This window comes from Balaenoptera physalus (genome assembly GCF_965194825.1).
Source record: "Balaenoptera physalus genome assembly, chromosome: 10".
Classification (NCBI taxonomy): Eukaryota; Metazoa; Chordata; class Mammalia; order Artiodactyla; family Balaenopteridae; genus Balaenoptera; species Balaenoptera physalus.
In genome coordinates, this window is record NC_138889.1 from 83,413,658 (window position 1) to 83,428,488 (window position 14,831).

Sequence of the window (14,831 nt, forward strand, 5' to 3'; positions counted from 1 at the left end):
GTAAGAAATAAGTCATTTTTTTTTTTATTGCTGGTGAAAAAGAAATCACTGTGCCATTTGTACAGCATTGGACTTGTGTTCCCCTAAATTAAGCAGCTTGCTTTCCCCTGGGAAATGCCAAACACGAACCATAGTAGGGCCTCCCATTGGATTTCTTGAACACAGGAAAACATAGGATCAGGGACTGTGTTAGGTGTTGAGGTGCAAGGGGGAACAAAAGCGACACGATTTCACAGGGCTTATAGTCTTGTTGCTGTGAACATCACATGACTAACATGTGATGGAATATTAAATGCCGATTTATTCTTTTTAAGTGAAATAACTTCTTTCTTGTTTTTCACAGCTCACTCCCAAGAAAGGCAAGCTTATTTACAAATAAGCCAATGGGTTCTGCCCAACATTTATCGCTATACAAACCTATTAGACTATTGGCTCTGATTTTAGTTAAATAAAATAAACATAAATGACATTTCTGAACCTTATGTGTATAGGTTAATCTTATAATACCAAATCTAAGGTTTCAAAGTCTAATTGCTGCATGAATATTTACAGTAGGTATTTTCCTACTCAGCTTTTTGTTTTCATCTAAAGTGTATATAGTTTCATGTTTGCATCAGTGATTTCTTTTCATTTACTTTAACTTTTCAACCAGTTATGAATGCTTCTTACTATACACCTGTGGACATGCTGATTGGCCCTTTCACAAATAGACATGTTTGAATACAAAAGGTCCTTTTTTGCTACATGTCTGCTAATGCTATAACTGACCTCATCAATATAGTAGTCTGAAGAATTGGTTATTCAGGAATAGGTTTTCTTCTTTCCCCCAACCCTAGCATTTTTCTTTCTAATGACACTTCTAATTGAAAAATTTTCTAAATCCAAGCCACTTGCATTGCTGAGTCATGCTGAGTTGTGCAATATTATGTTCAATTCCATCTGGCATTAGATAATATGATAGGATCTAGAATCTTGAATTTTTATTTAAATATGTTTCAGATATAGATATGTTTCAAGATATCATGAAACTACCTACAATTCAGGATTTATCTTCCAAATGTGTTCTATACATAGCTTTTGTGATGGTCACTAAAAAGTGAACAACTATAACATCTTTCATTGTACCAAATGTGCTTTTCTTATCCAAATGTTAAAAATTATTGCCATTCATTTGAAGAACTTGTTAAGCATCTAAAATTTTGTACCAGTAAGTATCTGGAATATGCCTTGAAGCAACTTCTGTTTACAGACAAGGTCTGTAAGATATCCAAATACCACTGTGATGTGTTTACAGTTTATACAAGAATGAAATATCAAGTCCTTTTGGGTGCATATTTCTAAATGAGCATTAAATGAATTGGGAAAAAAACTAGAAAATTTTCATGTCTGGTGCATGCCAAGTGAATGATTGCATTCGTCTTCCCTTTGCAGCTTGCTTTTGGTTGATGAGGAACTCTCTCTAATGGTCATTAAGGTCATTGCTGTAAATTAGTTTACTTTTGTAAATGGATTTCACCTGGAGATGCCATTTCTCTGCAATCAACTGTATCATCTTGGGACTATAAGCAATGATGCTGAACTACTGAAAGATGGAGAATTTTGAAATGAGTTCCAACTAATTCTGACAGCCATCACTTCCCACCACCCTTAGTTAAAAATTAACTTTCAATGGTGGGAAAGAAAGATGATGAAACTTACCCAATACCTACAAAAGATGCTTAATATCACGAATTGTTATCCATCATTTCTTTTTTTGGGAGGGAGAATGAGTCGATCTAGGGAGTTATGATGACTACTAAATAAAACCAAAAGTTCATTACACTATATCTCCTACAAAATTAAACTTACAGTCAGTCATAAGGAAGCAGTCTCCCAGGGAAAATCATTGTTACAGGAATCAAAAAGTATTGTGTTGGTCAAAAAGAAGCACTAAAATTCATCTGCATAGTTTGTCTAGTTCAATTAATTCTTAAGGCTTGTCTTTAAACTTTCCATGAAATGGAGAATAGCAACAGTACATATCTTCAAGAGTCAAGATCATCCAAATATTTAAAGTATTATTATTTAAGAGAATACCTTTGGCTGGCTGGGTACCACAAAGAGCTAATAAGCTTGGTCACTGCTTCAAAACAGAAAAGGTAAGCAAGAGGGAGGCCTCTCTCATTATAGACTCTGAAAGCAAGAGCTAGAATCATGGACTTTGGGCCTTCAGTAGTGTAAGCAGCCAACTGCTTGAATGATTTATACTCTAGTGGGAAAGTCTCAGGGTGGCTTTACCCAATTAACAGCAAAAGAAATGAGTTTGGCAGATGCATTAGCTTGGAGTTAAACACTGATTTTGGAAAAATCCACGTGAAAGATGACCAAAATATATAGGCCTATGTTACTAGAATTACTGATGGATGTTCTACCTTTTCCCAGCATGCATATCTCTTTTTGATATCTTATATCCCCCTCTGGCTTTGCTGCTTTTGTGCCAGTGATGGCCAGGCAGAGAAATGCAAGCTCTGTTGATGCTAATACTTGGCTTTTTTTCTTTTGGAAAAGATGGAAGGATGTTTATGTGGGAAAGTTAATGGAATTCTATGAGATAAATGGGTAAAGAACAGTAATGTAAAAATTGTACATTTCAGTAATGATAACAATGTAAAAAAAGTGGCAGCACTGATCATTCTAATAAAGGTGAGTAAGTGTGTTTGAAATGGGGATGGAAACTTGAGGATAGATGGAATTGAATAATGTAGTTATGGGTCACCTGTGCATGGGGAGTGATTTAATTCAGAAACTCAGAGGACCATGTGTGAAGTTTTGGTGTATATTTATATGTATATGAAAGGAGGAAAGAAGGGACAGAGCAAACATGAACAGATTAGAGTTTAAGTGATCACTCTGATATAATAAAAAAGAAATTTCAGTTTAATAATGGAAAGCACTTAAATGTGGCCATATCTTCGAGAAGTCGTATAGTACAAATAAGCATTTTACATTGGGAGTTTGGGAAAAAGTAATCCCTCACATCTCTTCTCCTCTGGGTTCAAAACCAACTGAGAAGTAGACATGAGATCCGGATGGGAGTACTAAGAGTATAGATCTTTTCACTACTTCTCTCCAAGTTCAGATCTTGGAATTCTTATCCAGTCAACCCCATGAAGGAACATGGCTTACCCAATGCTCTTTGAATGCAAATGAGGAAGAAAGAAAATGCTGAGACGACAGTGAGGCCCTTGGCTTGTGTCCTGACCCCGGCTGTTTATTGCGTGGAACTAAAATATGAGAAAACACAGGCCACGAGAAGGCAAGAGAATGTAGCAAGAGGCCAGGCTCTACATGAAGTAGAGTAGTACCATTCTACACTTTAATCCAGCCCAGTAGAACAATGTGGAACAATGGATGCTGGGATTTTACTATCCCAGATTAGATAGGTCACTTCTCTTAGGGGAGAAAAAATAAGAACGTGGAGAAAGAGTTTCTCTATTTCCTCTCAGAGAGAGTAAATGTTGGATGAAGTTTCTATTTTATGGGCAAATGAAGGAATATGTAAAGACGGAGAAAAATTTTCTTCCTACTCTCTTCTGTCATTTTTCTGGTTGTATTATTCAAAACGCTTTCAGTTGCAAATGACAGAAAATCAATTAAAAGTGGCTCAACACACAAAAAACCTGTATGTGAATGTTTATAGAGGTTTTATTTGTAGCAGCTCCTAAATGGAAACAACCAAAATGTTCTTCAAGAAGTGAACAGTTAAACAAATTATGGTATATCCACATCATGGGACACCAAATAAAAAAGGAATAAAAAGGAATGAATTATTGATACATGTATCAACTTGGATGAATTCAAGGACATTAAGCTGAGTGAGAAAAGCCAATCTCAAATGGTCATATACTGTATTATTCCATTTATATAACATTCTCAAAATAATAGAGATGGAGAACAGATTAGTGATTGCCAAGGGTGAGGGATGGCAGGTGGATGGGTGGGTTTGACTAGAAAGAGGTAACACCAGGGAGGTCTTTGTGGTGATAGAATAGTCCTGTATCTCAATTGCAGCGGCGGTTAGAATAAAAAGCACACATGATGAAATGGCATAGAACTGTGCACACATATTGTACCAATGCCCATTTCTTGGCTTGATATTGTGCTATAGTGATGTAAGAATAACTGGGGAAACACTGGGTGAAAAGTACACAGAACCTCTCTGTACTATTTTTGCAACTACGTGTGAATCTATATCTCAAAATAAAGAGTAAAAAAAAAAAAAAAGTGGTTTAAATGAAAAAGAGAATACACTGGTTTATGGAATTGGGTAGTACAGGGGTTGAATCTACCTAGTTTTAGGCAAACCTGGATTAAGGAGCTCAAGAGATGTCATTAGGAGCTTTCTCTCTTTCTCCTTTTCTCAGCTCTGCTCACTTTTCTGTGTTGACTTCATTCTGCAGACAGTTTTCTCCATGAAGCTGGGGAAGATGTCAGAGATCTAAGCTTACCTGATCCTAACTCCTTGTAACTCAGGAAGGAAACAAATTCTCTTCCATTCATAGGGAAGACTCTGAATTTCTTTTTGTAAATTTTTATACAATTTTTAAAGGTTACACTCTATTTAGAGTTATTACAAAATACTGGCTATATTCCCCGTGTTGTACAAAACATCCTTGTAGCCTATCTTAACACCCAATAGTTTGTACCTCCTACTCTCCCATCCCTTCCTCATCCCCACTGGTAACCACTAGTTTGCTAGTTTGCTCTGTTTGTGAGTCTGCTTCTTTTTTGTTATATTCACTAGTTTGTTGTATTTTTTAGATTCCACATACAAGCAATCTACAGTATTTGTCTTTCTCTGTCTGACTTACTTTACTTAGCATAATGCCCTCCAAGACCACCCATGTTGCTGGAAACAGCAAAAATTTCATTCTTTTCTATGGCTGAGTAGTATTCTATTGTATATGTATACCACATCATCTTTATCCATTCATCTGTTGATGGATACTTAGGTTGCTTCCTTATCATGGCAATTGTAAATAATGATGCTGTGAACATTGGAGTGCACGTATCTTTTCAAAGTAATGTTGCTTTTTTTCTTTTTTTCAGATATATACCCAGAGATGGAATTGCTGGGTCATATGGTAGTTCTATTTTTAGTTTTTTGAGAAACCTCGATACTATTTTCCACAGTGGCTGCACCAATTTACATTCCCACCAACAGTGTATGAGGGTTCCCTTTTCTCCACATCCTCGCCAACATTTGTTATTTGTGTTCTTTTTTGATGACAGCCATTCTGACAAGTGCGAGGTGATACCTCATTGTGGTTTTGATTTGCATTTCTCTGATGATTAGTGATGTTGAGCATCTTCTCATGTGCCTTTTGGCTTTCTCCATTTCCTCTTTAGAAAACTGTCTATTCAGTTCTTCTGCCCATTTTTTAATCAGGTTGTTTGTTTTTTTTGATGTTGAGTTGTATGAGCTGTTTATATATGTTGGATATTAATCCCTTGTTGGTCATGTCATTTGCAAATATTTTCTCCCATTCAGTAGGTTGTATTTTCCTTTCATCAATGGTTTTCCTTTGCAGTGCAAAAGCTTTCAAGTTAAATTAGGTCCCATTTGTTTATTTTTGCTTTTATTTCCTTTGCTTTAGGAGATGGGTCCAAAAAATACTGCTACGATTTATGTCAAAGAGTATTCTATGTTTTCCTCTAGGAGTTTTACAGTATCTGGTCTTACATTTAGGTCTTTAATCCATTTTGAGTTTATTTTTGTATATGGTGTTAGAGAATGTTCTAATTTCATTATTTTACATATAGCTGTCCAGTTCTCCCAGTACCACTTATCAAGGAAGACTGGGAAAACTCTGAATTTTGGATCAGATGTCCTCTTGGAACCAATTATCGTTATCAGGAAGATGGACTACACTGAGTGGTCATGATGGGCTGGGGGAATGTGTGTGTGTGTGTGTGTGTGTGTGTGTGTGTGTGTGTGTGTGTGTGTGTGTGTGTGTGTGTGCAGAGATAGTTCCATTAGGAACTCACTGAGGAAGAGTGGTCTCCCAAAGAAAAAGTGAGATCGTCTCATCAAACTCAGATTAGGTGGACCAGGCAAAACAAATGTCTGCTATATTACTGAAATGTCAGAATGACGACTCTGTGGACATGTATAAATACTTGATAATCTAACTTGCAAAACATTTGAATAATTATATAGTATAATGAAGAGAGGTTACAGGTTTAAATTATATGTGTTTTGGGGAAGAAAAGTAAAGGCTAGTAAGAATGAACAAAATTTGGTAATTAACTAAAGACCTACAAGAAGTATGGTTCCAAGATATGTGGCAAAACGAATCTCAACAACACTGCAATGCAAATGAAGTTGATAACGAAAAGTTAGAAATTCACTTTGGTCTTTAAATCATACAGAGAACCAAATTTTATAGGTAAAATGATGATAGTTGAAATAGCTTAAGTTGAAGTTTTGGAAAAAAAAAATAGAGGCCCTCTAACATTGACGCCAGTATTTAAAAACATACACTCAAACTTGGAAAATATCTTTTTTACAGGCAAAAACCCCACTGTAGTTATCTATTAAGCTCAGTGGTAGCTGGGGGCTTTTTTCTCAGTTGGGGGCATTTTAGGTGGTGCTGTGTAGCACAAGACAGTAAAAAGGTTGTTGGCTGCTGGGGATGTATTTTGAGTGAGTAGATTCTCTTCAAACTGTAGGGGCAGAGCTAACTGGGGAGTCAATGGCTCAGCTGACTTGAAATTGAATGGGGAGGTGCAATGAAGGTAGATTTATTTGGAGAAAGCAAAGGAAGCAGGCAGAGAGGAGAACATATAGTAAGAGCAGTCAGGTGATGATCTTTCAGGCTTAGTTCAAATAGATTAATATTTTTTATCTGATATGAAGAATTCAGGGAAGCAATGCACTTGGAACATTTTCAGGTAGCATTTTGAACTGACTGAGAATTGGGGTGGGAGTTAACTGATATTAATAATTGTTATTAGGAAGAACAGGAGGGAATAATAATTTTAAAAAAACCACGTGATTCTGAAACAGCCACATGAAGGGAGAATGGGAAAGGAATGTGTGCAGAGGGTGGTGGTATTAAAAAGGATTCCCAACATTTTATGTTTGAGAGGTGGCTTGTAGAGAATAAGAATATTCTGCAGGGATGAGAAATGAGGCTGAGGACAGTACTTTTGTCCAAAGTCTTGATCATAGAACTGTCTTCCTCTCATGTCACTAATCTTCTTAATTATACCAAACATACACCTTTCACCTTCCATCTCTTTGAAAGTATGAGAATAAACTACTTTTTCATTCTTAAATTTTTTTTTATTATGGCTCCTGGCTTATTTTGTCTTACGTCTGCTTTAGATACACATACATGACAGAAATATCTCAGAACTAACCCTTCTTGACAGCTCTTTGATGGACTAATCCCTACACTGGCTTGTATGCAGAATCTGCCATTTGCAAAGTTTGAGTGCTTTGTTAAATGATGTTCACTCTGAGAAGTATGGACTATCTGTCAACTACTGCCTTTTGGGGGAAGTTACAGGAGAGGAAGAACTTAGTACTCTACATATACATTTCACAAACAATTGTCCTGTGCTGATTCCTGAAACACAAGGTTGTATTTTGTCTTAGTGTCCAAGTTGTGTCTTCAGACTTTGATTATAGAGTCTTAACGCAAAAACATTCAGAATATAAACCAGTGATTTTATAATATATCTTGAGTAGTTGCCAACAACTTATGAGCAAGTTGTGAATATGCAACAAGTAATACTATGTGATATTTTGATTGCAAAAGACACACATAAAATTGTCCGTGAAAAATCAATCCATAGGATTTGTGAATGCCTTCAGTGATATTAAAGACTGCTACTAATATTTTACTAATAATACTTTAAATTGTTTTTGTTTTTGATATAAACAATACGAGCTAAACATAATTTAATTATAACTATAAAATGCATTGAATAAATCTTTCTACCAAATCACAGATGACCATGGGAGGGGAATTTGTTTCTGTGGCAGATGCTTTTTGTATAGTTATCTATCTATCTATCTATCTATCTATCTATCTATCTATCTATCTATCTATCTATCTATCTATCTACCTATCTATCTATCTATCTATCTATGCAGAGTATTAACCCCACTGTAGATGGAGGCAGTGTATCAACTAGGGATAACAGCAACTCTTTTGTACCAAGCTGAGTTCCAAGTCCCAACTCTGCTACTGTGATCTTTGGCAAATTAACTTTTCTAAGTGTCAGCTTCTTCTTTTCTGAGTAGAAGAATAAATACATTTTGTCTATAAACCATCATGTGAAATAACTGTGGCTAGGAGATTGGAAATTCAAAATTTTTTGTTTAAGAAAAGCAATATAATATACATGGTGTACGTATATAACAACACCTACGGGGTCTGAGGCAACACCTCATAATCAGACATTAATATTTCTGCCGTATGAACTTTCTTAGTATGAACTTTAAATGTTCATACTAGGTGGGATAAATAAAGACCATCAATAGTCTCACATTAGTGGACGTGAGATTTTATGGCCAAAAATTACGAAAACGAAAAACTTCTGATTTTCAAAATTTGTGAATTTTTAGAATTGTAAATGAGGGACTGTGAGTCTGTAACATCTACTTTAAAGGCTTGTGGTGAGGAATAAATGAAAAATGCACTTAAAGCAATTATCACATGATAAGAGCCCAAAAAAGTAAGACTATTAAGAGCTATTGACTGATGGCTCCTTCACAAATGATGGGACACTATATAAGGCCTGTGACTGGAAGTCTCTCTCAAGGCAAGGTTAAAATGTCTGATCTGATTCTAGAACTTGCACCTCTACTAATACCAAAGCTCTAATTGAGCAGTTATCTTAGATATCCAAGTTATTCAAATGTGAAAGAACCAAAGGATCATTTAAAATAAAATACATTTTTTATGAATACTAATCCATTTTTAGATTATTAAGCAAAAATTCAATATTTATAGTTAGTTCTGCTATAACTATTTTGAAAACATGATTTTGCTCCGACACCACTTATTATATCAGGGAACAATTTGAGCATAATGTGCATTTTGCATTTGTTTATGAGAGATTTCATCCAAATGAAACATTAGGTGAACATAGAAAACTGCACGCAGGTGAACCAAGCCACGGAGGAGTGCACAAAACACACACACCTCTCAGGAACAATGCGCCACAGCCATCCACATCTGGTGTTACAAATTTCTACCTGATTCAGATCACCGGCTGGCCTGCCATCATTTCATTTTAACCCACATGCTGCAACTCTCCTACACCCACTTCCACGAGCAAACTTCCCTTCTTTTTCAAGGCAAAGTGTCATAATTAGAGTAGTATTTATGCATTTATTAAATGCTTCACATGTAAAACTGGGCTATTTATATTAGGTTTCGGACTTTCTTTTACTGTGCCAATGACAAAGCTTTGCAGTGCTGTGCCCCTAACCCCATTTGCCCCATAAGCCCTGTGGTTTCATTGCACAATTAGGCATAGCTCAGTGATTTTTAGGAACACATATGCCCTGTTATAGCAGAGCTAACTGTCGTTCATCATACCTAGTGTGTACTGTACCTACCTTTTGGCATGTAAACAAAGTTAATACAATATCCAGGCACATAAGAACAAGTACTCCAACTAATTTACAAAAGTAGGAAAGCATAATATAAACTTACTTTTTAATATGTTATTCTACAAAAACCAAACTTTAAGTAAGTCTTAAATTTAGTAAAAATGAAAGAGAAAGACTGGTGGAGTTAGCATTAGTGTGTGGAAAGTGGTTGCTCCAAACTGGCACATAACTCTCTTGAGTTAAACCCCTACCATCATAACTCTATTCTATTCTCTAATCCTCTGTTGATTTTTTTTTTTAAACATCTTTATTGGAGTATAATTGCTTTATAATGGTGTGTCAGTTTCTGCCTTATAACAAAGTGAATCAGCTATACATATACATATATTCCCATACCTCTTCCCTCTTGCGTCTCCCTCCCACCCTCCCTATCCCACTCCTCTAGGTGGTCACAAAGCACAGAGTTGATCTCCCTGCGCTATGTGGCTGCTTCCCACTAGCTATCTATTTTACGTTTGGTAGTGTATATATGTCCATGCCACTCTCTCACTTCGTCCCAGCTTACCCTTCCCCTCCCCATATCCTCAAGTCCATTCTCTAGTAGGTCTGTGTCTTCATTCCCGTCTTGTCCCCAGGCTCTTCATGACCTTTCTTTTTTTCTTAGATTCCATATATATGTGTTAGCATACGGTATTTGTTTTTCTCTTTCTGACTTACTTCACTCTGTATGACAGACTCTAGGTCCATCCACCTCACTACAAATAACTCAATTTCGTTTCTTTTTATGGCTGAGTAATATTCCATTGTATATATAGCCATTATTAATCCAGGACATTGTTCAAAGGATGTTCTTAGGGATATCACCAGGAGTGCTTTAATAAAAGGATGCATTCTTTTTTTGTATTAAATAAGAATATGGCCATATTTTCAGATTCATAAACAAGTGTACAGTGATGAAATGAAGTGATATCTGGGGTGCTTTAAAACACTCCAGCAAAGGAAGAAAAACAAACGAAAAAAGGGATATTCCAGACAAATGTGGAAAAATTTGGTAATTGGACTCAGTATTATGATATGAGGGTTCATTGTACTATCCTCCATTAAACATTTTTTTTAAGAGCTCTATGTTTCAAAGGAATTTGGGAGTCACTGGGTTAAACCAAGTAAGATTCTGACTGCAAGACATCAGGGGCTTATACTGTCAGTGTGCACGGTCCTCGTCCTGGCAGGCTGCCATCCCCTCTCTTCTTTGACACGGAACCCTTTCCTTGGCAGAGAGTAGGTGAGCCATGTTCTGTGGACTATACTTTGGACATCATGATGTACAAGTTCTAGTGGATACTACAAAATGTTCTCAGAAATGGTGTACAGTGTTAGTCAGAAGAGACAGCATCATCTAGGTTTCTCTCTGATCTTTGATTTGCCTCATGAAAATTATTTGTTGTCACCTGTCACTAAGAACAATCAATCTGTGGTAGCAGTATTTATAAAGTTCACAGTTAAAAATTTTACAAAGATGCCCATACTGCTTTCAAATGAGAATAAAAAAACAAATTGCAAACCAAATAGTATGATACTTTTTTGTATAAAAAATCAAGTATATAGGTTTGTATATGAATAAAATAAATGACTGGGCAGGGTACCTAAACTATTAGCAGTGGTTACAACTGGGAATGATATTGGTAGCGGGGTGGGGGGAGGAGGAAGCACATTTTTATTGTTTACAGTTCTTTCTGGAATAACATATTGTTTTTTTAACAAAAATAAAGATAAATTATTTTAGTTAAAAATCAGTCTATGGTGCTGGGATAGTGGTCACCCTTAGAGGGAGGTGGGATACAAGAGAGGCTTCTAGAATTCTGATAATTCTCTATTCCTTGAACTGAGGGCTGGTTAGTGGGTTTGTTCACTTTGTAAAAATTCATTTAGCCATATATTTATGATTGGTCTATTTTCTACCTAAGTTCACTTAAAAATTGCTTTCTAGTGACTTATTAAATAGCACCTTGTTTTAGTTTAAATGCATGAATTTTTTTCCATATTCATATATTCCACAGTTTTCCTTTCCCACATTCATTACTATTTATTCTCTCTAATTTCCCCTTAATGTGGTTGCATTGCAAAGGCATTGTTAGTAACTTTTACAGAAGGTGAAATCCCAAGCTGATAAAAATGGCATATAAGAAAATCACTCACGTCTTATGGTGTGAGGTGGACCACGAGGTAGGGTCACTTAATCCTGCTAGCTAGCCATTCATCAGTATGTGGCAAAAAGATTTCTTTTGAAACATATAATTACCTAAAATAGATGGAAAGGAATAATAAAGACGCTAATGTAACTGATAAATAGGCGACACAACCGAAGGCCTAATGACAAAGGGAAAACAAAAATTGTTTATGGTTGTTCTCCCTACAGCAGATCCTAGGTATACTTTTATGAATATGGAATTATGAGTGTCACAGGTGGAAGGAACTTCAAAGATCATTATTCCATCTCATACTCTCTCAACTAGATTTTGATTTAAAAAACATGACTAATAACGGAAAGGTCTAAAATTTGCAGCTGGTTGTTAAATGGTTGTTTGCGTTGATGGGACAGGTCCTAGGTCATATGAAATTAGAAGTTCATTTAACCAAATACTTGTTGTATTCAGAAGATAAACAAGCCAAACAAAGCAGGTGAACAAGGACATAAGATTAAGTTGCAGCTCCACGTACTTCGTATAGCAGAGAAAATGATTAAAACATCTTCTCATTATCATTAAGGAACCTATGGATTATTTTCAGGTTTGGTTCTAGTGCCACATATCTTGAGCTAATCTGAAATGCAAATATACAAAATTAACATTTTATAAAAAAATAATAGTTTAAGGTGTGTAAGGGGTAGTCACGAGACAAAAAGCAAGCACTATAAAATCTACATCTTTAATGTATCTAGTAGTGAGAAACAATATTAGTATTTTATTCATGAAGACTCCTTAAATAATATTTACAACAACTTTATGGGCACATATACGTACATTTGTACATCAAAGTATTTTTGGAAAGAAAAGACCAAATAAATCCTGGGTCATACATTTATCACTCCTAAATTCTCCTTATTTTAAAAAAACAGTAAAGATAATTTAAGTCTACTATTTTCTAAAATGTCCTAATCAACTTGTTGTAGCATAGTAAAACTGAGCTGCCACCATACTGACCTAGGAATTTTAAAGGGTAGCAAATATTTTAGAAACTGAAAACACACGTTTTCTGTTGAAATTTTACGTTTGCTTAGAATACAAAAGAACAAAACAGAAGGAATTTCATTTTCTGCTTGCTGAAGGTATTTGGGTAAACCTAGCTTTTAAGATGGTCTTCTTTCAAAGATTTTTAAGAAGTTTCTGAAAGGGTACTGGCAACAAACCCTTTTAAAAGCTGACTTGTCAATTTCATTCCCCTTGATTTTGAAGAGACTTATCTTAGATTTCCTTTTGAAATACTTCTTCCAAATTTTCTAACCATGCTTGGCTTTACTTTATGGATGTTTCTTTTATATTCTAGAGAAGAAATAAAAAGATATATAAATATGGTAAAGGTATCATTCAAAAAGAATTTCCACCATTCGTTAAACTTCACAGCTGTTAATTAACATGATTTAAAACAGAACACCAACAAAGAAACATTAATACCCTTGGTTTGAAAGTAGAAATTCATTTCTCCACATTGTAAACTGAAGTTTTAGTGCACATGTACGTACACCCCTTCCCCTGCCCCAAAGCTATCAAGTGAAGTCAGTGAATAAACTACCACATTTACTTCTGTTCTTGAACTAAGGAAAGACTACTTCTGTGAACATTGCTCCCTTTCTTTTGTGCATCAATTTTTTTTTTCATTCTTTGGATTATTTCCCTAGGACTTTCAAACTTCCATATTTTTCCAATTTAGAAGTATCGTTTGAGTCCAGTACTTCTTAACGTGCTGACCCTGATCCCATAGCTCTCTTTCCTTTCACGGCTACCTCTAAAATGTGTTCCATCTCTCTATGTCCACTCTTCTGGTTCTTCTTCAGTGTTCACAATGATGCTCTACTCAACGAAGTATTGTTACAAAAGGGGGCCACTGACTTCTTTATGGGTCTGTCTAATCTCTCATCCATTTTCTTGGTCACATTAGGTTTTAGTTTTAGGGGCACATATTCTCTTGACACTATTTCTTATTTCTCTAAATGCTCAGTAAACAGAGTTTCCTTCTTTCCCACTGATGTTCCTTTTTTTTTTTTCTTTTTAATTTGTACACAGTTAGTTGGAGTCAGTTGAATACATTCTAAGGAAGGCAGCCCCAGTTCTCTTTTACTTTTCTAGTAATTCCTGATGTGTATTTGGCCATTTTCACTTGGATATCCTAATGTACATAAACCATTATCTTCCCTTAAACTAATACCTTTTTCTAAGTGCTCCATTATCCTTAACAAGACATAATCTTTCCTCTTTGGCAAGTATTGTGGTTTAGTATTCTCTCCTACTGTTTTCTCTATAGATTATTCATCTCTCTTTACATATAAGATATTTGATGCATTTTATACTATTCTTAGAAAATAAGCATATTAGGAAACCTAAGTCTCTATTATTTGAGAATTATCATAAATTTATTATTTGGTTGCAGGATTATGACTTCCTGGAGAACTTTTTCAGAAGACCAATAGGACAGTACATATGTACAACAACTGCATACACACAATGTTAAACATTATTAAATACGGTATGTTGAACCAAATAATCATAGTAAATTCTTCTTTTCAGGACTTCATTGTTTGATTTTTAAATCTGCACGAAAGACATTTCCATTGAGCTTAAGGTAAACAACTGTCACTGGGCACCACAAGAAGTAAGGATTTATCGATGCAGCTTGGCAAAGCTACTGAGAAATTTTATATTACTCTAATGAAAAAGCACTGACAGAAAAAACATTATTAATAGTTTTCATGTTATTCTTAGACATACTTGTTATCTCATGAAACCCCTTTAAATTCCAAGTGCTATAATTATAAGTTCCTTTAGAGAAGAACCAAACTGGGTCTTAATGATCTTTATATTCATCACAGAACCTAGCACATAGTGACTGCATAGTAAATAAATACTTTCTGATTGAAGTCTTAGGAACTACAGTGTCAGAGAAACATAGGTCTGGACACAAAGGCCTAGAAACTGGTGGGTGCTATATACCTCTAGTTTCACTGAAG

The 14,831-nt window shown here is 35.4% G+C and overlaps 1 protein-coding gene across 1 annotated transcript in view; it reads right to left on the reverse strand.

The window, feature by feature from the left end:
* Positions 1-345: 345 nt before the first annotated feature.
* The window catches only part of KIF18A (kinesin family member 18A), a 90,121-nt gene continuing 75,635 nt past the window's right edge, over positions 346-14,831 (reverse strand). Inside the window, exons 17-18 of the mRNA XM_082476602.1 lie at positions 8,116-13,149; positions 346-8,071 (exon numbers count right to left, since the gene is read on the reverse strand). Of these exons, the coding sequence (XP_082332728.1) occupies positions 13,067-13,149 (83 nt within the window). The 3' untranslated portion in view covers positions 346-8,071; positions 8,116-13,066. The remainder of the gene's footprint in view (positions 8,072-8,115; positions 13,150-14,831) is intronic.